Genomic DNA, 27,152 nt, shown 5'->3' with positions numbered 1-27,152 from the left:
TCTCTATAAAGTTAGATTTACTACATCTCCTTCAGTGCTCTTTATTTTCAAATAATTTTAGCCAGGAAATGTTTTTTTCTCTAACTCACTAGCCCATCACCCTTTCCAAACTGTGTGGCTCAATGCAACCTGTGCTGTGAACCTTTAAAATTTGCATGTTATTATTCAGCTCTTATATTTATCTTCATAAAAGATTTCAAAACCTTCTCTAGAAATTCCTTCAGCCCCCTCCCACCTTCAAGGGAGCGTGTTGACTTAAACATATGTCCCCAATAGGATATGAGCTCTTTGAAATCAGAAAATATGTCTTCATCTTTGCGTTCCCAGCACCTAGTCACATAGAAGGCAGCTGCATCGGTGTTGGCTGCTGGAACAGGGTTTGGAAGGGTCATGAGAGGATGGAACTTGTTTAGAATAACCCATGTGGAAATGGAAAAGAAAGGTGACCATGGGCAAGTCAAAGAATCACTGGGCAGTGTGTTGATTGATTACCTTTGGGACCACTCTTAGGTTTTCTCTCTAGGATTTCTATGTAAATGGTAGCCATACAACATTATCACAAAGGCTGTGCATAAAGAAAAAAGTAGAATCACATCACTTAATTCTCATTAATACTTTGATTTTGTTTTGTTTTATTTGTACTCTTTTTAGGTATGATCTTCTGTCAAGATGGACAGTACACAGACTTGGTGTGCTGTCAAGTAATTTCAGGGTTGTTTATACTCTAGGCCAGATGCATTGTACACCAAAGTACTCTCTGTTTTATTGAATAATTTATTATGCCCCAAATAAATCTGTCTCCCAGATGAGGCTGAGTGTGGAAAGAGAAGCTGATGTCAGTGCCTGCCCAGTGCAGTTAGTGAGAAAAGACAGATACAAGTAGGAAAAGAGAGATACACGTCCTGAAAGTTCCAGAAATTGTTCAACTAAAACTAAGCGGTGACACTACATGGCCGTAACTAGCTCCTGTGGACTTCCACGTCTCCTTAAGTTGCAGTGTTGAGAATAAAGACCTGAGAGCCAGAGTATCCAGGCTAACAAGACAGCTTTAGAAACACGTAATGACGTGACCTTGTGAAGGAAAGAAAGCCTCTCATCATGTTAGTTCTTACCTTCCACTGTTGATGTGAGGACTGAGCGAAACCAAGCAATTAACATGATATGAGGATTAAGTCATATAATACTTTAAACTTGGCTTAAAATTTACTTGCTCCTTAAGAAAATTCTTATGGATTTTGAGCAACTGAACTCTTGGGTCACTTAGCAGTCCAAACTACCTGTATTTTGTGAGGCCACCATTTCTAAAGAGAGTCTGCAGGTTTTGTGGGTCTTAACTACATCTGTCTGGACGTGACACACATGAATTTCCATCAGATCCCTTTGTCCAGCGCTAGTCCCCTAACCTTACTTAACTGTAAGAGAGGGGATCTAACAAGTAAAGGGCACATGGGTATTCAGGGAACACTGCTACATGGTTTCGTAGGACCTCACCTAGTTACTTCATCTTCTTAATCTCCATTGCTTTCTCTAAGCTGAGTCTAATTCATGACTGGGACAAGGGCGGTTGAATGTGCACTCACGGAGGACTGTCCTGTCTTCACTGAATGAGCTTGTACAATTTCTAAACTTTCCTCGGTCTCAGTTTCTCTCTCTCTTGTATGACAATAATCCTATTGAGGATTAAATAAGATTTAATTGGTTTAGTACACTGCCTAGAGTACAGAGTAAGTGCTCAAAAATGCTTACCTATCTCCATGATCATTATATAATTTTAACATAATTAGTATCATTTAATGATAATTATAATTGCTGGACGACAATAAAAACAAGGTAAAATTCATGTGACCATATCCATCTTACTTTGTAAAAGCTCTCAATACTTTTAAAATATTTGATTGTTTTCCTCCACTCTGAGATTTGTTATTTGAAGCATATACTGGGCTTCTTGTATTTTCCTATGGCCCCCTTAAAATATTTAAAGTATTCTGCACCCAGTAATTGTGCAATAAATATTTGCTTACTGACTGCCTAGCAGCACCGTAAGGCTGTTCTATTAGTCAGGTCTTACAGACAATAACTGCTATTTATTTTGCCGAGTTCTTCCTTTGTACTTCTACTAAGTTGAATTATGTCTGGCTGGTCTATGAAATGACATACTGAGCAGTGGACTCTGTGTTCAGGAAGTTAGATAATACTGTTTCACACTGGGTGTTGAATTTCACGATCTTATGTTTTGAAAGTGCATTTGCTGCGTTGCCAAGTAGAAAGAGCAGAGGGAAACGTCATGGGAAGAAAGACGACTTTGCTTCTGATCGTGGGGATCCTAGGGGCGTATTATGTTTACACACCCCTCCCAGATAACATTGAGGAGCCGTGGAGACTTGTGTGGATGACGACGCTTTCGAAAAGTGTAGCAAATTTGGTGAGTATAGAATTCTATTGACTCTGAATATTTAACAGTTTAATCAGAAGAAAATAACTGTTATATTGTTTTTAAAAATTTCTTCACTCTTGGAAATTTTGCTCTTAAAGTTTGCTTGCTGATTGTAAAATCTTTTTTGAATTTTAGTTCTCCCTTAATGCAGACACCTAAGAGAATGAATATGGAGGATGTTGTCAGCAGTTGCGATTTTAAATATTAAAAGACAAAACGTGCTGACTGAGAAAAACTAAAAGTCGTATTGTGGCATGAATGCTGCCGGAATGAAGCACTTTCAAGTGTGAACTTCAGAAATGGTGAAATTCTGCAGCACTGTGATTAGTTACAGACTTCTAGGCAGTAATCTGTATTCAGACATGAAAATGCATTCTCACTGAAATAGCTGTAAACAGGTCACGGGTTAAAACCCAGGGCAACTGGCCGAGCATGATTCCACTTGTCAAAGGGGAGCTGCGGGGGTGACGGCAGCTGCTGGCTGCCTGCCCACCAGGTGTCCAAGGCTGGCCCTCGAAGACCCCTGGTTCTTTTCCAGTGAAGCTGACTCGCTGAAACCATACGTTATCTCCTTTAACCTTCTCTGTAGCGAACTGCCTTCCTGTAGCAAAAAAAAAAAAAAAAATAGATAATTCAGGGAGGGTTAGCCTGGGTATTAAAGCGCTTGGCTGGTTATGTCTTTCCTTGAGTATTTTTTACGGTGTTTTAACACTCTCTTCTGGCATTTAATGTAGTCTGAATAAGTGTGATAATGTCTTATTTTCCTTTTCTTATTAGTGATTTGATCATTTGTTATTAATTTTATAAATACATATGCTTTCATTGAATTTGGGTCAATTTCACCAGAATATAGTTTCAAGTCGTAATTTTTAAAAGTTATTCCTGAAATACATTTAAAAAATGTTTTTTTGGTTCATTGTTTTGATTTCTCAGTATTGGGTGAATTATGTGTATATATATTAATATACACACATTTATACACACATATATAGTCCTCTTTGTACGTTTTCTAAAAACAAGGTCATTTTCTTTCTAGTACTTTTTAATTGTTGTCTACATTTTTCTTTCCTTTTGTTTGTTTTATTTTACTTCTATCAGACAGAATACCTTGAGTTTCTTTTAATTTGGTGTTTATTTCTGAGATTTTTTTGCCCTTTTTCTTGTCTTCCTTTTCTGAGTTCTACTGGACCAGTTTTCAGTCACCCGACATTTGACTAGCGATCAGTCCCCTTCAGATATCTGCCTGTATCTTCCTTGAAGATCTGTATTTCTGTTCTGTGATGTTTCTTCTCCTGTTATTTAAAAATTCAGTTTACAGTATCGTGTAACATATTTCCTCAGCTTTGTAGCAACTTTCTTCTAGTTTGTTTTCTTCATGTGTTGGAGACTTACTGCATTTTTATAGTACCTAATACCTTGCCTGAGTGTTACGTATACAACTTTTGTATTATTTTTATCTGAATGACGTGGCTTTCTTGGCCATACTATTTCAAGAATGTCCTGGGGAATAGAGGTAGGGCCAGGACTTTTTCTTTGTCGGTTTTTGTGCTCAAGGACTCCTATTGCCACAATTTATATCCATATATGTATATGTATACATGTTTCTGTACCTCTATCTCTGTAAATTCTCACCTATTTTTTCTCTCCAGCCCTCCTGAATCCCCTGGTCCCCCGTTGACAGCTGTTAGCAGAGGACGCAGCCTCGCTCTCCCTGTGTTACCTCCACTGAGAAGTTCTTTCTGAGCTCAGTTTCCTCTGGACCTTCCTGGGTGATTTCCGGTCTCCTTGGCTGCGTCTCTCCGCAATGAGGCCCATCTGTTTCCGTCCCGCTCTTGGGAGACTTTGATCTTGGTGAGGCTCTTTCATTCTGGGAGTAGATGTTTCTTGTCTTTTTCTAGGATCTGCCACCTTTAGGGCCCTTCGCTCTCCTTTCTTGCCTTTCATACTGTCCTAACACCGAGGTTTTCTGTGCGGTTCTGCTGGTTTCCGTTGCTTTGGTCCAGTACTGCACATATAGTTTGTAGTTCGTGGGGTTTCTGTGACTCTTAGCTCTTGGAAGAAATACAGTTTATCTTTGTGTTTGTTGATTTGTTGTTTTCTTTCTTGCTCTGTGTGCTTTCCTGCAGAAGAAAAGTGTAGATTTTCCTTAAAACCCTCACTCCTTTTGTTAATAAAAAAATTTAATTTATTTGCTAAGTACATCAGATTGCGATATAATATGGCATCTTTTCAAAACCTTTATAAAGGCCATTACCTATGGATGAAGTAGACAAATTTTTTTCCAATTCTCCCCTCCACCAAAAAAATAAATCTTAACAACTTCTTGCTTGAATTTACTGCCATCTGGTCGTACTCTGTGCTCTGCTGATCAATTTGAGCATAAGATAAAGAATGGTAAAACAAAATTTTAATAATTTAGTGATGCCGATCAATGGGAGTCATGGAATGGAATCGACTGTTGACTGGCCTGTGATGCAGTGTTATATCCTAGGACAGGAATATCAAATATGGAAACTACAGTGCCAACTCTGATAGACTGCTCAGCAGTACCCCGGAAGGACCCTGAGGTTGCACCTAAGCTTGGTAAAAAAGAACACTGCAATCAAATAACACCATCAGACATATCCCAGGTTTGGGATTATATGCGTTTGTGAAAGTGTTTTCCGCCCTTATACTGGATTGTAAGGTTTTCCTTAGTTGCACCAGGACAGTTTGAAGCTTCTGGATTTGAGATAACTCCTGAATGTATGTCCACACCATAACATTATTGCTTTTGGATCAAATTAGTCTGAGACATTAGACCAAATAACAACTGATAATGACCTTTCAATATATGATTTAGAAAATTATAAAATAGATTGTCAGTTTAAGTCTTATATTATGTTTCACAATTTAAAAAAAAATTATTAAGTAATTTCTTTGATGATTATATTTAATGATATATATATATATCATTTATGTTGTTGTTGGCTAATTATAACATATTAAGCTGCTTTCTAATACTCTTAAAAAGAAAGAATAGACGACTGTGTTCTGAAAACAGCTCCCCACAATGCAGCCTCAATGGTTCCCAGTATAATTTCAGCCATATAGCACAAGAAAGTTCCAGATAAAATGGTTTTCATGAGCACCTTTGAAATTCCTGTCCTGCAGACCTTTGATCAAACTGTCTCTCCTTTCTCACTAAATTTAAACATTTTAAACTCTCATAATTTTTCAGCTCTAACAGATTGAGATCAATGGAGCACCCATCAGAAACTTCCTTCCTGTTGGTCATTGAGAATCAATCCCCTCCTCCTCTGACCTGAGCACCTACTCAGGGCTTTCTTCGTTCTGCTTTTATTAGAGATTGTTTATGTGAATGTCCACTTTTACCAATGTTCCCTGAAGGTTGGGACCTATAAACAGCCACCTGGCATCAGTCATACCTTCTAGCACCGTGCTTTGCACATAGTGAAGGTCCAGTACATTATGTGGTCATATCATGTTCACTTGCATTGAAGAAACTTGTGCTCCAGGGAACCCCCCAGGTTGGCCTGAGTCCCTGCAGAGACGTCATTGCTCCCAGAGGCCTCTCTGCCTTCTTCCCTCGAGGATCCCAGAGAATTACTGCTCCCAGTGCTCTTAAAGGGGACTCTGCTCAGTGAATTTGCCAATCCAGTAAACACTCAGGTTAGATGTAATTTCGATGTAGCTTTTCCTTTAAATCCCAGGAAGGCTGCAGGAAGCACAGTTTATGTAAGAGAAAATGAGAATTCAGTTAGGTGTCTGTAAAAAATAGGAAGCTTTTCAAAATGAATAACAAAAAAAAGAGCCTAAAACGGTAAATTTTATAGTAGCAGAACTGTAGAGATGTGATTATTTTCATGACTTTTTTTCTGATAACAATTGTGTTTTGGTGAATCTGGAGTCCTTGGAAAGTTACATAGACAGAGAATATGCACAAAGGAAGAAACTAGAGGTACAGTTACTGCAACAGAGGAAAAGAAGGAGTATCAGAGCACAGGAAAATCCCAGGGCCTGGAGTACATCTGGGCACAGAGAGAATGTGAGTTAGCGGGGTGTGTGTGTATGAGTGTGTGCACATACCCATATGTACACTCGTATATAAATATATGCTCATATACATATATATACACGTACCGTATATATATGATTATATGTAAATATATTTTTGTCTTTGTAATACATGCATATTAAGTAGAGATGAACATAAGAAAGTATAGAAAAAAAGGGGAGCAGATGACTATGAAGGAGGAAGGCAGCTGCATTTTCATTGGGAAGTTGTAAAAGAGTTACAAGTGCTTAAAAGCAAGCCAGGATCATATCTCAGAGGATGCGTAGTGATGAGAGGAAGAGGAAGAGGAATGGATCTGCTCCAAAATCACTGGTTCCTGAGCTCTTAACAACGCTCCCAGAACCTCCATACCACAACCTCCATACCACAGCCCCAGTTGCCCCAGACCCTTTGATCAGCATTGGATCTGCTCCGGGACAGAGCAGTTTGCAGTGCAGCCTGGACCTGAGGCAGAGCCTCACCTGACTGTAGTTATTGCTCAAACCTGCCAGGCTGAGGACCAGGCTTACTGGGTAAATAATTGAGCGTATTTTGCTACCATAATGTGAAGTGGTCACCGAGCATTCTGCCTCTTTTTTAGTGGTGAGGGCACAAGATGGAGTAACTTTCTCTCACTTTGGAAAGAATATCGCAATAAGCCCCAGACTTCTGAATACCTAGAAACTTGACCAAAGTGGCAAGTCCCTGAATGTCCATGAGGTTTACCGTGTGGCATTTGTGGCGCACATATGGCGTTTTCTATTTCCTGATGACCAGATCCATAAGCTCGATGCCCAGTGTCGTGGGCCAGTGTGATGTCCCGTGGCAGAGAGACAATCGAGGTCCTTGTGGACTAGACTATGCGGGAGCGGGAGACTCCCGTAGACTTGAAGCAGGACAGTGAAGGTGCACTGCTTTCCCCGCTGCCTGGTGGGGAAGGAGAACACACTCGGATCGCGAGCTGCACCCTGGATGCAGGGGCTGTGTGCATTTGCTCTGACATCTGGAAGAGCGGCTGCAGGCAGAGTTCCCACCTGATTGTGCTGAGGACGATTCCACTGTCTTTCTCAGACATTCAGCCGTCCTCCACACAGGTCACGTAGTCAACACACCCTTTACAAATAAAACAGAGTTGGACACGTTACCACTTTATTCGAGTGGTCAGGACAGGTTTTAATCAGTAATGTGCTATTGCAACAGGGAAGAGGGTCCAGCATGAACTGAAGAACCTCGATTTGTCCAGAGGTGACTGGACGTTGTAAAGGGAGAATGGGAGTGGGGAAGAGAGAGAGAGAGCGCTCAGTAGAGTCAGGAGGTGGAAAATGACCAGGGTTGGTCAGTGTACATGCAGTTAGGCCAGCTGGGTCTGCTGGCTGGCAGTTATGGAGGTTAGGATTGTATTGTCCCCCGGACTGGGAGACAGAGGCCCTGTTCTTCCTAATGATTGCTTCCCAAAGGAATGGCTTTCAGGTCCCTGGGAAAGACACTCCTGAGTGGTGGGAGATGCACACATCTCAGAGGGACAGAGGAAGGACTCACTATTGTAAGCCCTTCTCCTAAAGGCTCTGAGAAAGGATGGTCAGGGGCTCATCTGTCAGGTTGGCTAGAACAAACAGTTCATGCTGGGGCAGCATTGAGCTTCTCTGGCAGGCACTTTAAGGGGGTTTAGGCTCATCCTAGGGATGCGACGTTGGGCTTGACCTTGTTAGAATCTATGTTAGTGTTTGCTTAAGTCTTCTACTGTGGGGAGAAGGGGGTGGACAAAACCACTTGTGCTGAGTCTGTGGTTTTTATGGGCCAGGTTGAGGCCTAGTTGGGAAAGGGACTCCAAGGAGCCTGGCTAGTGTTTGGTCAAGGAGAGAATCTTTGTCACCTCTAGACTTGTGAAAGAAATCATCACGTCTGAATTTTTCACATCTTTGATTGTGGCAGTGACCTTTGTGATTTCCTGGGATGTATTATTGCTTGTCGCTTACAATTTTGGGAGAGAGGAACAACATGGTCCTGAAGACCATACTGTCTCTCACTTGATGGAACAAGGAGCCAGTGGAAGGACACTGTCAGTCACCAAGTATGTCTGTTTCAACTACAGATTGAGAGAAATTGGGGGAATAAACAGACCGTTGATTTTCAGACCCACTGGACTCGTTTTAGCGTGGAATAAGTCTGACACACCATTCCATACTGGATATCCTTAAGCCCCCACCCTGCTTGATGGACATGGTCGCTCTGGAGTCCCCAGGAATTAATACCGTTTCGGAACCAGCACCCAGTATTCCCTTTCCAAACTCTGGGTATTCCCCTGTTCCCAGTACAAAGTCATCCAAGCCAAAGGTCTTGGTTATCTTTGGGAATGCTAGGAGGCTGACTTATAGTGCATATTGTAACAGTGTTGCATGGGCCTCCCTCAGGGCACCCTGACTTTCCTTGATTCAATGGGTCCGGGTCTGTGAAGTGGCTTAGCTCTGGAAGTTGGATGAGAAACCGTTAACAATGCAGATAAGTCAGACTTCAGCCCATTGCTCAACTATTTCAGTCTTCCAGAAAACATGATCACTTAGTTGCTGCTAGAGATCTCTGAGATTATGTTCAACCCTGCTGCTCATTTCAGTAATTCCATCAACCTTGTATTTGATTTTAATGACTGCTACCTGGCCTGCAACACTTTGGGGATCTCATCATTCCCACTGAAATCAGAAGGTCCGTGTCAGTGTCAGAATCTTCCACTGTCATTGCTGGAGAGCAGATGACTCTCATTACAGGTATTTTTACTAAGATGCTAGGGTTCCACTCACGAATGTATTTCTCAGTGTCTTAGTATAGAGTATCCTCTGGGCTTCCCTGAAATACACATTGTTGGGGTGGGTTGTGGGTTATAATAATAAATTAGGTCCAATGTTACTATTTTCCTAGGCCTTTGGATTTCTTCCTCTACAATTCTAGGGAAATTTGACCTCTCATCTTCCTTAAATGCATCTACTGCTGAGGCTGGTTGCTGTTGCTTCTTCCGGGGGAGGCTTAGTAGGATTTGGGAGTTTGGGGTGTTCTGAATCCATGTAAGTGTTTCTAGTCTTGTACTCAGAATATCACTTAGGTGTAAAAGACAGACCAAGGTGTAACTTTCGACTAAGCCATCTGGCATGTCTGTGTCTTCACCCTGCATTGTAATTCCACAATCTGCAAGGTCAAACTTTGGTTCTATTATCAGATGGAGATGTAAGAGAGAAAGAGCTTTCTTCTCGGGAAGGTGTAGAGATATCTGCCTGGCTGAGTGTGTTTGAGCTGAAACGCTGAAGCCCTGAGGAGGTGATTTTCCTTTCAGTGACCTTCAAGTGCAGTCGGTGCTTGAACTCATCATCTTCGCCATAACGTTTTATTGCAGCAGCCACTTGGCCTCTCAAAACTCTCTCTTAATAGGGTGATTACAGATGTTACATCTAATACCTGTTTTGCTCTACATTTCAGGCAGTAACGGGTTCCATTTTACACTGGCAATGAGGCCATGACTGTCTTTAAATCTAACCAGGGCAGTTATCTAGTTCCAGCATGTGTCTTAAATGTTCTCCTCTCTTAGAACTCCTTCTAGACTTTATTCTCTATGAGTCATGGCTTTGTTAGAATCTAGACACTGCCATAAGTATCTTCAGATTAAGAATATGGAATTTGAAAGGTACAACCTTTAGAGTGCAGGGGGGAAGGGAAGCCACCGATAATTCCAGGTGCCTGCATAACTGAAGTGGTGATTCTCAGAGGACAACCAGAGGCATAGGAAGCCCCATTTGTCAATGTCCATATGAAGGCCACAGTGGTCCAGAGAAATTAATGGCTTTTCTTCATCTCTACCCCCTCAGTCTTGAAACAGTGCCTCTGTGTGACATAGTTTCATCTGGCAAGGAGTTCTGGGAAACGTATTTCCCCGACTTGCCTTTCAGGAACAAGGCAGGGATGCTTCAGTGTTGAAAATGGACAATTTTGCTTATTCCTTTTGTACTTCTTTTATCTTCATATATTGGGGCAGAGATCAACCCAGGTATTTAATTTATCACCCCCAGCACCATAGTCCACGTGTTTCCAACTTAAGATGGGAAAACAGGGCTCTTTGATTCTTGGAATCCCAACGTTATAGGTCCGTCATGATTTGGCTCACACTCACCGCTCAAGGTCCCTTTTGCTTCATGCATCCCAGTGTGAACCGGACTTCACAGCCTCACTAAACTACCTGCGTTTCTCTGATATAGTAGGACCATCCGTGTGTCTGTTCCTTTGGCCTAGAGTGAGATTTCCTCCTTTGTTTGGCCAAATTCTACCTCCTTTCAGCACTCATATCAGAGGTCACCTGTTGTTTGAAAACTCCTCCGCTGGTCTCACGTCTAGGCAACTTGTTTATCTCCCCGTTGACCTTTGCTAGAGTTCTTTGTACATGTCTGTGAGACCTGCAGTTGTGTTGTTTTATAACTGCTCATGTATCCATTTCTCCCACTTGACTCTGAGCCTATTTAGAGTAGAGAACTTACATTGTTTATCTTTGCACTCAGGTAGGAAGCATAGAATCTGCCAAGTGGTAATACTTCAATGATTCTTTACCTTTTTTTACCTGGGGCAACTATTGTGGTAAAGAGTCTGAATCTCCAGTATTTTTAACTGTGTCATTCAGATGCACCTGTGACAATATGACAGGACCATTGAGCGCATAGTTGCATACTTCTATGTTCATAAGCAATTATGGCACTTGATATCTGTTACCTCGTGTGGTTTTTTTCTCTCTCTCCTTTTAGGCTTTGTTGGTTGAAGTATTGGGAATCAACCATTTTATGAACATTGCAATGTTCTTTATGAGCTTTCAAGAAGTCCCACCCACATCGGATGAAAATGTTACTGTGATGGAAACAACTTTCAACAACGTTCCTGTCCGTGTATATGTACCAAAACGAAAGTCAAAGACACTAAGAAGGGGCTTATTTTATGTCCATGGTGGTGGTTGGTGTTTGGGGAGTGCTGGTATGTGCCCCTTGTTGAAAATTTTAGTTTATCATATAGCCTACATTTTGTTAAGATGTTGACCCCAATATACCAATGTTTAATATCTGCTAAACCTTATCGCAGATAACAAAACACTTTAGCTGAAAGGTAGTTCTTTGGAGGTATGTTACTTTAAAGGAATTATTTTAAATCTCTTTCTGCAAGTGAATAATCAATTTCAAAAGCTGTAGCAAATCGCAGGTAAGAAGAAAAAGTGTTTCATGGACTTAGAAATTTATTATAAAACTTGTTAATTGCAGAAATGATGGAATGTTGTAATGGAAACCAAAATGAAACTAGTTAAATAGTGAATGAGAAATAAGGAAATGGAGATGGTGACTCCAGTCTTTCCATAAGCTTAGAGATGAAGGAAATGAGAAAGAAGGTGTTAGATGGAAAAGAAACACAGAGTTGAGTAAGGGTATCTTATTTTTATTTTACATGAAATATGTATACTTTCAATTTATATTATGTATTTTCTATAAATCTATCTAATGTATAATATTTTATCATATATAATTTGACTTTATATAATATAAAATTTTATTTTATTGATGTATAAATACATGATTTATATTATGTCTTTTATATTCATATGTGGGCAGTCTATGACCATGTTTGTAGCTGAAGGTAAAGATGTCAGTGAATAGCGGTACATTGGAGACATGTGGGTCGGGGCTGGAGGGTGGGATGAGGTTTGCCTGACCTAGAGGATCTGAGAGGGAATTGGGCTCAGTGCAGAGGGGAAGTAGGCAACACGCAGGAGGAGGAGCGTAACTTCCTCTGTGACAGGAGGAAAAGAGGTGTCGACGGGCACTGGTGCAGGTTGGAAATGGACATTGGGGCAGTAAAGGCTGTGATCCTGTCCATCAATTCTATAAATTCGGGCACACAGCCACCAGCTGGCAATGAAGTGATGTTTCTAAGACCAAACTTCACTACGTCATGATTCACTTAGTTTCCATGAGTACCTGCTGCCCAAAGCACTTCTTTAGAAAGCTCTCCATCAAAGTATCCCTGAGGATGGGCCTATGCTTACAAGGTCAAGGAACTAGGTACGAGCAAGCCCTGGACAAAATAGGATTTGCCTGATGGTTTCTGCTCCAGTATTAAAGGAAAACATAAAAACCTGTGCTCTAATCCAAAATATAAGCATGACTTTTTACAGTAAGTATTAAATAAAAGTTTAAATCTTAGTGTCTGTCTGACTTTTTAAGGATATTCAGCGCCCGATTTTGGCACATCACCCGGTGATCTCCGGTCCCCTTTCAGGCCCACATGATACAACCTTGTGACAGCCTCGTACCCTGATACTTCTCGTCTAGCACTTGATGATTTCTCCCTCCTCCTGGTACTGGCAAAAGCTATTGTATCTTCTTAAAATTTCCTCTAATGGAAAATGGAGCACTTACCCAAGCCCAATAGGAAACACATGCGACCCATCCACACCCCACATACATGGCCACAAAACCCCAGAAAACACATTCCTTCTTGTCTGCCTAGAAAATATGAAGACAGAAATCAGGTCTCAGCTGTCTCTGCTTCCTCTTTATCTTCTTTCTCCTCCCCTGCCAGTTTTGATGAAGTCTAATACTGTTTCCATGCAGCAATTTCTATACCCTCCATTAAAGCAATTAATATTTTGCATTATTGCTTTCTGTTTACGTGCCTGCCCCTGTTTCCAGTAGACTGTGGCTTCCTGAAAGTCAGGGAGTTCATATTTATGTGTTTGTTCTTTCAACACCTAACACCTGCTGAATGAAGGGAGACGAGATTAATCTTGAAGAGAATGAAGTTGGTTTCAATTATCCAGTGTGAAAATGTGGGGAAGGACAAGAGAGCAGACAATGTGCATTAAAAATCACTGAGTTAAGAATTCATGTTCTATAATGATGATGCAGAATTAGGCGTATTTTTCCCAGGACATTTCAATGTGGAACAAGGTGTAGTAATAAGCTTTCTGGTGAAGGAAACACCCATCAATTCATTTGTCAGTCTCTGACTTTATTTTCTTTTATTTCAGCTTTATTTAATGATGACTTTCTGTCAAGACGGACAGCTGATAGACTTGATGCTGTTGTCATTTCAACCAAGTAAGAGCGCTGTGGGTTTGCTTGGGTTTTGGCCAGCTGCCTTGTATAGTAAGATGCTCTCAGCAGTCTTGGTCACTCCTTGGTTGTGCCAGGAATGTTTCAAATGAAATGGAGAGGGTGACAATAGAGACAGTGAGCTTGAACATGAGCAGAAAAGAGTCAGAGGGATAAAAGTTGTATAGTTAGGTCAAGCAGGGATCAAAAACAAGAAGTCAAGACATCATCAGAATAAAATTAACCTATTGCATCTATGGACAAATGAGCTCCGTGGGATTTCTAGCCTCCCCTCAATTACAGAGTGAATAAGAGGGAGGGCTTTGGAGTCAGAGAATCCGGTTCAAAGCCTGATTCCAGAATTAATTAAGTGACTGTGCCAGTTACATATCATTTTAGCTCAGTTTTCCCATATGTAAACTGGGAGTCATATGATATTTTCTATATCTAGGGTTTTTAGAGGATTAGGTGATAAAATACATTTAAAGCAATTAGTATAGGATATTTCGTGGTATAATCAATCATTAAAAGCAATTCGGCACCAAATAACATATAGGAATTCAGGCAAAATCTATTTTCAAAATGCATTCCTGGGGCTGGCACAGTCACATAGTGGTTAAGTTCACGCACTCTGCTTTAGAAGTCCAGGGTTCTCGGGTTGTGATGTTGGGCGAGGACCTACATAATGCTCATCAAGCCATGCTTTGGTGGCATCACATATACAAAGTAGAGGAAAATTGGCACAGATGTTAGCTCATGGACCATCTTCCTCAAGCAAAAAGAGGAAGATTGGCAAGAGATATTAGCTCAGGGCCACTCTTCCTCATCCTGCCCCCTCAAAAAAAGCATTCTAGATCAATAATCAATAATAGAAAATAAACCCAATGGGAATGAGCAGAAAAATGAAGAAACTATGAAAAAATACCAATGACTGCATGACAACTTGATCGTTAGGTTAAGTTGGAATAGAACAATTCCTAAGATTTGTTTGCCATTTATCGTTTACTAATAAACTACAATAATTACAAAGAAAATAACATTCTGAGAGAAGTTTATTTAGGGGAAATTATTACCTGGGTTTTTTTTTCCTTAAGTCTAATCAAAGTTTTGCATTCAAGCCTTTACTTGTGTAAAAATGACATTTGTAAAAACTTTCATGTCCAGCGTTATCATAAGGATGAAGTCTATCTTTGAGTTTGTAATGATCCAAAATATCGGGTTTGCTAAAGAAAAATTTTACTTTTGATTTTAGGGTTAGAGATGCACACACCCACATTTTTTAATTAAAAATAATTGACTTAAAGAACATTGTTATTCTGCCCACAGCTACAGATTAGCACCTAAATATCACTTTCCAGATCAATTTGAAGATGTATATAATGCATTAAGGTGGTTCTTACACCAAGATGTTCTTGACAAGTATGGTGTAGACCCTGAAAGAGTTGGTATTTCTGGGAGCAGTGCTGGAGGGAATTTAGCTGCAGCGGTGACTCAACAGGTATGTTGCTTGGATTTGTTTCATTTTCTTAAAATATCCTATACTTAAATAATTTATTTCAATCATTAAAATATCAATGCCATTGTGTTATTATATTAATATATTAGAGATTAGAAATACATAGTGATCACTATTAGGGAACATTTATGTACGTGGTGCTTCTATTCCTACCTCCTGTCAGAGTTTTTTTAATAAAATGATAACATCCCCTTTCTAAGTCATTGTTTTTAAACACAATTAATATGGTCAGCTAAGTACCGTATTGTTTTGTTATATTAGGGGATGTATTTGTGAAATCAATCCTTGACACCAATCACCATAACTAGAGACTCAGATGATTTTAGTATCCTTCAGTGGAGTATGCTAGAACTTGCATGAAACCTGTTGTTATCAGAATAATCAAATTGCCTCTAGACAAAAATGTTGTGAGATTCACAGATACTGTTTACTTGCAGAACGAAGTATAATCTTTACATATCAATTTTCACACTATTTCTATGACATTTAGCTAAAACTGGATACAACAGTTACCAATTTAACATGGTACATAATTATAATTAGTCTAATATATTATGAGTAAAATTGTCTTTGATACTGGTTATCTGACCTAAGAAATAAACCAGGCACTAAGAGATTAGAAGCAATGTTACTGTAGGAAAAAATTCTGTGTAGATATGCAACTGAATGTCTGCAATTTAATAATAGACTCCAACCATGAATATTGCACATTAACTTATTGTGCAATGAAACAAAATTGCTGTTGATTTTATTATTCATTTTTATATGCGTTTTAACGTATATAAGTTTTGTTTATTGGTACCTTTAAGATAACCTTCTCATGATTTATAGCTGAAGGAAAGATGTAAATTCTGTGATTTGTTCAGAATATACTGCAGAAGAGATATCTGAACCAATTAATTCTGACCCATAATTATTAAAAATATTCTGGAAAGCATCGATGAACTAAGAAGATATGAGAAATTTCTAGGCCAAAATTTTTAAGAAGATAAAAAAAAAAGTGTGCTACAATAAACCCAGGACTCAATGACCTCTCTGCCCTAAAGGCAAACACCAATCAAAAGGAATCTCTTCAACCAAGATAAGCTTTGGAAGGTTTTCAGGGCTAGAGAGTTGAAGTCAATCAAATTCCAGGGCCCTCCAAAGAGGGCAACACACATGAACCACTCCTCACTTTAAGTCAGGCGCTAAAGAGACATGCTCTCAGGGTCAGGGTGAACCTGATGTAAAACAAACCTCATGTGCACTTGGAGACTTGCTTCACATCACCTGGATGGTAGTGGGAAACCTCAGGCCTTGAAGTTAAATTAAGGTGGTGTGAGTGGTTGATAATTCAGGTGTGCTTGACAGAAATGTATAAAAGTCCTTCCTGGAGAAATATAGTATCCTCATAGACTTTACTCCTGCAAATGTGTTTTGAAATTCAGTATCCTGCACAGAATAAAACATATCCAGGCAAACAAGAAACCATGAAGAAAAGAAAACAGAATCAACAGACAATAGAAATACACTCCACGAAATTCAGTGACTACAGTTATCAGCCAGGAATATAAAATAACTATCATACTTTCATCAACTAATTCACAGCCGAGATTGAAAATTTCAGCATAAAAGTGGAGTTTTGAAAAACAAGCAAAAATTCTAAGACTAAAAAATAAAATTATCACAATCAAAACCTTCATAAATTGCTTAAGACAGCTAAAGAGATAATTTATAATCTGAAAGATGGGTCATATTGACTCATATATGACCATGCAAAATGAAGCATGGAGAGCCAAAAAGATGGAAAATGCAGAAGAGAAGAGAGGAAGCAGCATATAAGGTCTGAAAATCCAATGGAGTTTTAAATGTTAGATGAGAAGCAGAGGGGAGAGAATGGGAGAAAGGAGTATTTAAAAATGCAATAGTGGAGCATTTTGCAGACCTGATGAAAGATATCAAGCTACAGATAAAAGATGCTCCATGAGGGCCGGCCCTGTGGCTAGCGGTTAAGTGCGTGCGCTCCACTGCTGGCAGCCCGGGTTTGGATCCCAGGCGTGCACCAATGCACCACTTGTCAGGCTATGCTGTGTTGGCGTCCCATATAAAGTGGAGGAAGATGGGCACAGAGGTTAGCCCAGGGCCAGTCTTCCTCAGCAAAAAGAGGAGAATTGGCATGGATGTTAGCTCAGGGCTGATCTTCCTCACACACACACACACAAAAAAAAAAGATGCTCCATGAACACTAAGCATCATTTTGAAAATGTTAAAAATAAATAAATAACTAGAAAGAAATCTACATATAGACACAGCAAAACAAAGTGTAGACAACCAACAGAACAAAGTGAAAAACAAAATAGAGAAACTCTTAAAGAAATCAGAGAAAGAAAGAGTACCTTCACAGAAGTACAAGTGACGGTGACAAGTTACTTCTCAATAGCGAGAATGTAAGTTCAAAGTCAGTGGAATGATATCATCAAAGTGCAGCACAAAAATGACTGTCAACCTAATTCTGTGCCCCACAAAAATATTATTTAAGTTAAAGGAGAAACAGAGACATATTCAGATAAACCAATACTAATAGAGCTTGTGATTATGGAACACATGAAAAGACATTCTAAATAAAGTGTTTCAGATGAAACAAAAATGCAGATAAAAGTTCAAGATGAAGGAAGAAGCAAAGAGCAAGAATGTGGCAAAAGATGTGGAAGTCTTAATAAACTTGGGTAGTTTAAACTTATAAGATAAATAGAATTAGAGTAGAAAAAAACAAAGTTAAAAAGGGAGGAAGGGATAGGTTTTTAAATCTTATAGGCTCTTCCTGTCTCAGAAGAAATAAAGATTTAGACTTGGCCTTTGATAAGTTTATTAGTCTTTGAGAAGTTAAGAATATACATTGTAATTCTTAGAGTAATCATGTAAGGAATAGTAACAGGGTATAATTTATAAACTTTTACAGGAAAAACTTAGAATAATTGAAAGGTCAACCAATCTGCAAGAAGTCAAAAATAGAGAAAAAAGAAGGAAGATGCACAAAATAATGTGGTAGATTGAAACCAATTATTTTAGTGATTAAAGTAATTGTTAGTGGTCTAAATGATCTGGTTGTAGGACCAAGATTATCAGATTAAAAACATAAGTAAGCAGAAAATTTGAAAAGTAAATGGATGGAAAATGTATAACCTGAAATAATATCTAAAAGAATTGCTGGTAAGGAAGATCACGTCATTACAGAAAAGGTTTAAATCACCAAGAAAATATAACTACTCTAAACCTGTATGGACTTACTATCATGGTCTTAAATGTATGAGGAAAATATAAACAGAACCACAAGGGAAAACACACAAGTCCACGACCACAGTGAGAGACTTGAAAATGCCTCTTTCAGTGATTGAGAGAACAAGCAGGCACAAATGATGGAGGGTAGAGAGGCCTGGAGTAACAATCAACACGTTGAACTCAGTGGGCCTGTAAAGAACAGAGAAACGAGCACACAGGATCGTTTTTAAAAATCAACCAAGTACTGGGCCATAAAGCAAGTCTCAAAAAATCACAGAATTTAACCATACAACATTTGGACTCTTAGCACAATGCAATAATGTGGGGAATCAGTAAGAAAAAGACAAATCAGAAAATATCCTCCCTTGTATGGAAATTTAAAAATACATTAAGGACCTAAGGGATCACTATTTAGAAGAATATATATCTTTTATATTTTTTCCACATTTAGAACAATATTTATAAGAAACTGTATTTCCTCAAAAGCATATATTAGAGAAGGAGAAAGTCTGAAATAAGCATCTGACTCAAGAAATCAAAGAAAGAAAATGGCAGGAAGATAATAATAATGACAAGAACAGGGATCATGACATTCAAAACAAGTTACAGTGATATGAACAAACAGCAAAAAGTTAATTCTTTGAAAGTACTAATAAAATTTTAAAATCTCTGGAAAGACAAATGAAGAAAAACAGAATTTAGGTATAAATAATGTCAGGATTGAGAAAGGGACAACACTACAGACCCTTCAACATGAAAAAGAGTTAGCCTTTGATGAGTTAAAGATGTATGTAGCAATTCTTGAAAGAGATATTTCGAAAAACTTTGAAATTAAAACAACACTTAATAACATTTAAATCAAAGGTACAAATTCCAAGTAAAATATAACCCACAAAACAGACATAACAAGAAATGAAAATCTGAGCCATTTAATAGCCATTAAACAAATTAAATCAATAATAAAAAAATAGTCCCAGCAAGAACCGTCACTGGCAATTTACATCAAACATTCAAGAAGAAATAACTCCAACTAAACACAAAATATGCCAGAGAATAGGAAAAGAGTGTTCACTCTCCAATTGTTTTCAGAGAAGCATGATCTTTATGACCAATCTGGCCACAACAGTTTCAGGAACAAAAACAATGGGCCAATCACACTCAGAAAACTAAGATATTACTATCACGAACAAAATATTAGAAAAAATGTATATACCATATGTATACCATGACCAAGTTACTAATAATGCATGGAAAAGTATAGTTTATAAAAATAAGTGAATTTCACCACATTAGTAGATTAAGGAAGCCATATGTCATCTCACTAGATGCAGAAAAAGCATTTAGTAGAAGTCATAGCAACAATCATTGTGTTAACTAGGAATAGATGGATCTTCCTTAACCAGATCAACTGCATCTATTAGGATGTGTAGAAGTGGTAGAATTTTAAAGAAACACACAGTAGTGAATTCCATAAAGTGAAGGATGATGGTTACTGGGGAGGAAGAAGGGTGTGCCATCAATTCAGAGCATATGATGGACTCCCTACCCTTAATGTTATTTCACTAACCCAACAGTTACTAATATTAATTAGTAATTAATTATTCACTAGTTATTAGTAATTAATTATTTATTAACTTTAATTATTAATATTAATTAATGTTAATAATATTAATTATTTATTAACTTTAATAAATAATAACTAGTAATTAATTATAAATAGTATTGTTATTTATTAATAATTAACACAATATTAACCCAATTATCTTAAACCAATAATAAAACTCTTATTATTATATAATAAATACTTATATTTTACATTTCTGTCATATGAAGTTATATACTTGATTTTATGATTATTATATTTAACTATAAAAGACAGTTAAAAAAATATGTGCAGCTTCAAGATTTTAACTACTTGTAAAGTTGAATTTATTGGTCAAATAGAAAATATTTTTGTATTTCTTCTTAACTCAATCTTTCATCAGCCACCAGGTAGCACCTATTTAATTATTACCACACCTCTTCCAATGTAAACAGCATTCTTCATACTAGATATTGAGCTAAATGGAATGTGGTAATCTTACCTAAGACAAAACACTGAACTGACTATTTAAACTCAGAAATTATTTTCACATAAAACAATCTAGTAATGAACTTATAAATATTTCATTCTACTAACTAGCTCTAGTTACTAATTGTGCTTAAATGCAATAAAATAAACATTGCTGCCATTTGCTTTTCCTGGTGTGCGTGCGTGTGTGTGTGTGTGTGTGGTGTGTGTAAAATGTTGTCATATTTATACCAAAGAAAAGAGTGTCAGAGTGCTGTGCTTTCTTCAACTCTATCTAAACTTTTCAGAAATAGACTTCAATTTATCCATTATACTTTACTCTGAGAAACATCGGAGTACATATAACTTCAATAATTAGTATTTATGACCTACATCAGTAGGGCTCAAATTTTTGCATGCATCGGAATCACCTGAAAGACTTGTTAAAACACACATTGCTGGTTCCTCCCCACCTGATTCAATGGGACTGGGCTGGGACTTAAGAATTTGCATTTCGAACAAATTCTCCGGTGACGCAGATGCTAGCGGTCCAGGGACCACACTTTGACAAGTCTATCTATGAGACACAATGAGCTATTCCAACTTTCAGGACCAAGTAAATGTACCTAAAAACATTTGCTAAACTGTAATGCTCAATATCACAGGTCACCAAATATTTTTGGTCATGTACCATATTAATAGGAAAATTTTAACACTCCCTAAATATGTGCATATTAATTTATAGATAAATTTGTCTTAATGTACTAGTGTAATTTGAATCTTTAAAACTCATAAACATTAAGGTGAATTACACTTTTACCCAGGATTCATCTGTTTAATGTCAGAGCCAAAGGAGAATTCCTGTTTACATGATCTTTCCCTTAAATGTGAATGCCTGTTGATATCATAATACATGTCCATAAATTTTTTACTTAAAAAGAATCAGTTTCCTCTGATTGCCATTCTTGGTTGTAAGAGTAGACATTTTGCTTTTAAATCACAGATTAGATGGTCTCTTTCCCTAGCCATGAGGAAAGTAGTACAAACTATTTTGCTTACATTCACAGTATTTAAGTATAGACACCTAGTTTTAGATATACTATTGAAAATTGGAAAGTTCTTTGAGATATATTTCGTTTTGTTTCTGATCATCATTTTGAGATTCTGAATTTCTCACATCAACCTATTGTTTTTAAATTAAAGAATGTATTTTTAAATGAAAATTATTACTTGAGCAACTTACTTTGAATTATTTTCAGCTCATCGATGACCCAGATGTCAAGATCAAACTCAAGACACAGTCTTTAATTTATCCTGCGCTTCAGACTCTTGATATGGATTTACCATCATATCGGGAGAACTCACATTTTGCAGTTCTGCCCAAATCATTCATGGTCAGGTTCTGGAGTGAATACTTTACGACGGACAGATCTCTTGAAGAAGCCATGCTCGTCAATCAACATGTACCAGTGGAATCAAGCCATCTGTTCAGATTTGTTAATTGGAGTTCTTTGCTTCCTGAGAAGTTTAAGAAAGGGCACTTTTATAACAGTCCAACTCTTGGTAGTTCTGAGCTGGCTAAGAAATATCCAGGGTTTCTAGACGTGAGGGCAGCCCCCTTGTTGGCTGATGACGACAAGTTTCGTAGTTTGCCCTCCACCTACGTCATCACCTGTCAACATGACGTGTTAAGAGATGATGGTCTCATGTACGTCACCCGACTTCAGAACGCTGGAGTCAGGGTGACCCATAACCACATTGAGGATGGATTCCATGGAGCACTTTTCCATCATGGATTTAAAATTAGATATAGAATAGAAAATCAGTATTTGAATTGGCTAAGTGAAAATCTATAGTAAAAATACGAGCAGTGGTTCATGAAAATATGTAAGCCTCAGAATAGGAAACAAATTAATGAGAATCAAAGGGTTGTTTGAATTGATGTTTATCATCTGTGGCCTTTCTGAGATCCTCATAGGTATCTTGTTGTTTGTTTATTTTTTTAACTTAGCAGATTCTTCTCTATTTATTCCTTATTCTAAGTGTTGTTTACTCCTATACCTTAGAAAATATCTTCTTTCCTATATATTTTTTCTTTCTACTGTTACTCATTTTTTATAGCTCTAATTTACAGCCCAAATTTTTTGATTGCCTAGTAATATTACTGTTGAGAAGACAGTTTTAAACAAACACATCTGGCTTGTGAAATGCCAGACGTTCAATTAGCGCACTGTAGAGCCGTGAGATGCTGCCCTGTAGGCACTAATGTGAATTATGTGCCAACTCTCGTTCAAAGCATTTGCCTCAATATAATGCCATTTGTCTATCACTATAAAATTCGCTTCTTATTGCAAACCTATTCCTGTGCTAGGAAACCAAAATTAATGCCAATGATCTCCTAGGCACTTTAGGGAAAAGCAGCTCTATCCTTGTGACCAATTAGGGACATTGAGTGGGAGGCAATATCTCCACATGTAGCCATGGTGAGTGAAGCTCAGGACATGGAAGAAGTAATAGAACCAAATCAAAAAAACTGGAATCTCTGAAAGTTCATTTGTCCACATGGGCATGGTAGAAGGAAAACTAAGATTAAATTGATATGTTCTTGGACTGTCTTAGACAGTTTGGGCTGCTCTAACAGAATACCAGTGTGGTGGCTTACAAACAACAGAAATTTATTTCTCCCTTTCTGGAGGCTCAGGGTGTCAGCATGGTCGAGTTCTGGTGAGAGCCCTCTTCTGGGTTGCAGACTGCCAACTTTTCACTGTACCCTCACATGGCAGAGGGCAGGAAGGGGAAGCAAGCTCTCTCCTGACTCTTATAAGGACTCTCATCCCATTCATAAGGGCTCTACCTTCATGACCTGCCCTAATCCTAATTACCTCCCAACCGCCCCTCCTCCTAATACCATCACATGGGAGGGTAGGTTTTCAACATATGAAACCTGGGTGGACACAAACATTCAGTCTATAATATAGACCATGGAGAATAAATTATAGTGACTGAATGTAATGTAATATTTGATAATTCAGGGGAGGCACTGAAGAAGGCCATTCAGGGCTTCTGGTTAAAGAAATTCAAGGTTTCTTTACCTTTCTGCTCAGCTATTGCCAGGCAGAAAGAGGTGTAGGTTGGAGGATGGGAGAATCACGGACTTTCATTTATGTTTTTATTAAGAAAAATAATAGCGTTCTTGGAAGTCCCACCCAATATATTTCTCATTTTACAGAATTGTATTTCATGTGGACAACCTTAGCTGTCCAGGTTGCTTGAGGAGTTATATGTTTTTAACCTGAGCCCATCATCCTGAATAAAATTAGTATTCTTGCAAGTCAAACCATAAGTAAGAAACAGACAGGCGACCAGCAGATAGGCTACCGATTCTATAGGAATAAATGGTGTAAATTACTTGTGGAAAATACATAGGAACGTGAGGTCATATATTACATGAGATCGATGTATAAATGAATCATACCTGTGGTTCCCAATGGAGCATCATTGGGATATTTGTGTACTGTGATATTGGTGTACTCAGTTATTTGGAGAGGGCTTTTCTTTTTCCTTTTTTACTTGCATCTCACTGTCCCACTCCTTTACCTCCTTTAAATCACCTACCCATAAATCAAAATAATCTATGTTAACTTCCATAGATTATTAGGTGTGGACATAGTCTTAATTTGGAATACCAAGATACAATTAAATATGGACATGAGTTATGAAACAAAATACCTTATTACAGCTACATACATAATAATGAGGCAATGAACTGGTGTTAATTGGACTGTGTTTTCCGAGAATTCCTGCCTGAAGATACAGTAGAGGGTGGGAGCAATAACTAACAAAGCAAGAACAATGAAAGAATTCTCTGTTCTTTATCTACAGGTTAAATTTCTGGTACAAAAGTCCATCCAGATCCCTACTATTGGTTTTTACAAAGTAAAACAGGATGAATAATTACCGGTGTCCCTACCTTACCAGGTGGCTTCTTGGATTCTATGTCACCGGGACTGGCCATCACTAATTGCCCTTTGCCCTCTCTGCATCAGTCATCCCTCCCAGTCACCTTCCTCTCCCATGCTCTAATCTGTGTAAGGCATTCCCTGTCCCTGATTCTGTCCCTCCCACAACCCCTTCCGAATCCTATAATCTTTCCACAGTGCTCTCTGGGGCTCATTGATCCTCATGAGCAACACCCCCAAGCTTTTATCTGTGCCTTCCATCAACTTTCCTCTGAGTGTAGAACTTAACTGAGGACCAAGCTTCCTCTAGTTTTCCTCCCACATTCGTCCTATCATAGGAGTTGAACGTGTGCTAAGGGTCTTCATTGTTCATTGCTGCCGCAGACTATTCTCTCTCCCATCAGCCTCCCGTATCCTGGTGGCCGACTATACCACCAATTACCCTTCCATTAGGTAGCCATCTGCTGACCTCTGAGTACTGGCTCTCATGTCTCAAAGATTTCACCTTTAAGCTCAATGTCACTGTCTCCACTATTATAATCGGGGATCAAAATCTATACAGATGATACAACCAGACATAGACTTTTAAGTTGTTTGACTTGCACAGCCCCCCAGTGATCATATCCTACATTCTGCGTAAATCGTTTACCCTTATGATCTTTCTCAGACTTCATTACTAACAAAAACTCCACCTTATACTCTCAGTATCAAAAAGGCTACCTGTCATCTGCTGTGTTTTTAGGTCACTCCCACAAATACTCCCAATTGCCACAATACCCTGAATTTTGCCAGCATTTTACAATTGCTCAATCTGCTCTTGTTTTTTCTTTTCTTTGTTACTCAGATCAAGTTCTACAATCAGTCATTATAATCCCTTCCTTGCACACACCCCCAGCTCCCATCTGTCTCTCCTTCTCAGGCACATTTTCTGCATCCATCTTTGTTCCCTGATCTCTTCACAGGGGAGTGCTTCTGGTCCTGGGACTCATGTGTCTTTTTTGGTAATATCGTTTGGTCTCATGGCTTTCAGTGAGCTGTAAGCTGAGACCCACCTCACATCTCCAGCCTGGACCTTCTTAACTCCAGATTAGCTTCTATCCATCTGTGCACTTGACAACTCCAGTTGGATTTAAATAAAAACCTCAAAATTAAATTTCTGATCTTCTCTCAAATAACTGCCAATCTTCATCTTTCTCACCTCTGTAAATGGCAACTCCATATTTCCAGTTATTGATGCTAAAAACAAACACAAATCAAAACAAATGAACAAATAAAACCTCACTATCTTTGGTTCCTTTCTTTCTGTTGCAGAGGTTATTGAATCCTCTCAGCAAAATATACCCTGCATTGGACCCATTTTATTCTCACTTCCACTGCTGACACCCTGATCTAATCCACTTTCAATTTTCCCTGAGAATAGTCCAATAGGATTCTAACTGGTCTCTCCCTTTTCACCTTGTACGTTTAGAGTCAATTTGCAACATGTCAAGCAGAATGATCTTTTAAAAATGAAAGTCAGATCACGTTACTCCTCTGTTCAAGGTCCCCCAAGGGCTTCTCACTCAGTAAGACTGAAAGCACTAACCACTAACATCTCTAACTCCTCTGGCCTCTGTATTCATCAAACACCCCTAGAATGCTCCAACCACATCATGAAGGCTTTGCTGTCTCTGTGTCTTCAATGCTTCTCCCTCAGGTACCCACATGGCTCACTCTCTTACCTCCCTAGAGGTTGCTGTGTAAACTCCACAACAGCCACCAAAATAATGAGATATTGCTAATAAGCCTAATATGAAGGCAGAAGAGAATCATAAAAATATTCAATTCAAAATAAAGCTAGAAAAGATGAAAATGATACAAAGAACACATGGGATAAGTAGAAATCAAATAGCAAAATGTAAGCCAAACATGATCAATGATTACGTAAAATGTAAACAGCCTAAACATCAAAGTAAAAGTGAAAGATTGTCAAATTGGATTAAAATGAAAGATCCAACTATCTGCAATCTAAAAAAAATACCCCTTTAAATTAAAAATGTAGGTAGATTAAAAGTAAAAAGATGAGTAAGACATACTATACATCTTCTTTTCATGAGAAATCTGGAGTGGCTCTATTAATATCAGATAAAGTAGATTTCAGAACAAAGATAAAGAGGGGTATTTCAAAGATAAATGGGTCAATTCATCAAGAAGACAAAACCATCTTAAATGTATATATACCAAGTTGCAGAAATTCAAAGTGGAAGAAGCAAAAAGTGATGAAATTGAAGGGAGAAATGACAAATCCATAGCTATAACTGAAGATTCCCATAGTCCTCTCTCAGTAATTGATAGAAGAGTGGGGAGAGTCCACACAAGTAATCAATGACCAATCTATAGATAACACAGATATTTAGTGAGCTAACATGAGGACTAGCCCAGAATTGCTCCCTTCCCCAGGGAAGAAAGCACTCCAGGGAAGTGTAGTTTACAGCATGGTTATAAACCATTTCAGAGCAAAGAACATACATCAAGCATGACAGGAATACAATTTTTTTCCTCCAAAGACACAAGGAAATGCTTTGCCAAAGTTTAGCACATACACAGCAGGTCAACTTGTCCTCGGTTCTCTGGGAAGAAAAGCTTATCATCAAAGAAGCACTGGTATCAGCATCAGAGAAAGGGAGTCATTACATCCCTATCTTGAAGGAGTGCATTCTTTGCTTTGGGACAATGTTTGGAGCAGATGTACAGTGCATGTTTGCTGGGCCATAAGTCAGGCTCCTCTGGGAA

At 38.5% G+C, this 27,152-nt stretch overlaps 1 protein-coding gene and 1 long non-coding RNA gene across 2 annotated transcripts in view; one reads left to right on the top strand and one right to left on the bottom strand.

The window, feature by feature from the left end:
* Window positions 1-2,263: 2,263 nt before the first annotated feature.
* On the top strand, window positions 2,264-26,313 carry LOC101407667 (arylacetamide deacetylase-like). Its single transcript, XM_004442223.2, has 5 exons — window positions 2,264-2,422; window positions 11,267-11,489; window positions 13,534-13,603; window positions 14,924-15,095; window positions 21,681-26,313. The coding sequence occupies exons 1-5, from the start codon at window positions 2,285-2,287 to the stop codon at window positions 22,275-22,277; spliced, it is 1,200 nt and encodes a 399-aa protein (XP_004442280.1). The 5' UTR covers window positions 2,264-2,284; the 3' UTR covers window positions 22,278-26,313.
* Window positions 3,537-27,152, bottom strand: part of LOC147916949 (uncharacterized) — a 93,617-nt gene continuing 70,001 nt past the window's right edge. The window contains exons 2-4 of the long non-coding RNA XR_015552134.1: window positions 7,218-7,604; window positions 5,863-6,152; window positions 3,537-4,554 (exon numbers count right to left, since the gene is read on the bottom strand). This is a non-coding gene — a long non-coding RNA (uncharacterized LOC147916949). The remainder of the gene's footprint in view (window positions 4,555-5,862; window positions 6,153-7,217; window positions 7,605-27,152) is intronic.

The sequence above is a fragment of the Ceratotherium simum genome, chromosome 5 (genome assembly GCF_057802395.1).
Source record: "Ceratotherium simum simum isolate JZ-2026a chromosome 5, ASM5780239v1, whole genome shotgun sequence".
Lineage (NCBI taxonomy): Eukaryota > Metazoa > Chordata > Mammalia > Perissodactyla > Rhinocerotidae > Ceratotherium > Ceratotherium simum.
The sequence above is the reverse complement of the archived record's forward strand: the minus strand, read 5'-3'. Positions and strand labels throughout refer to the sequence as shown.

What these genes read in the sequence shown, in the direction of transcription:
- LOC101407667 (XM_004442223.2), top strand. Translation starts at nt 2,285, where the DNA reads ATGGGAAGAAAGACGACTTTGCTTCTGATCGTGGGGATCCTAGGGGCG. An exon ending in GCTGTTGTCATTTCAACCAA is followed by an intron (nt 13,604 to 14,923) that starts GTAAGAGCGCTG and finishes TTCTGCCCACAG; the next exon opens with CTACAGATTAGCACCTAAAT. An exon ending in CTGCAGCGGTGACTCAACAG is followed by an intron (nt 15,096 to 21,680) that starts GTATGTTGCTTG and finishes AATTATTTTCAG; the next exon opens with CTCATCGATGACCCAGATGT.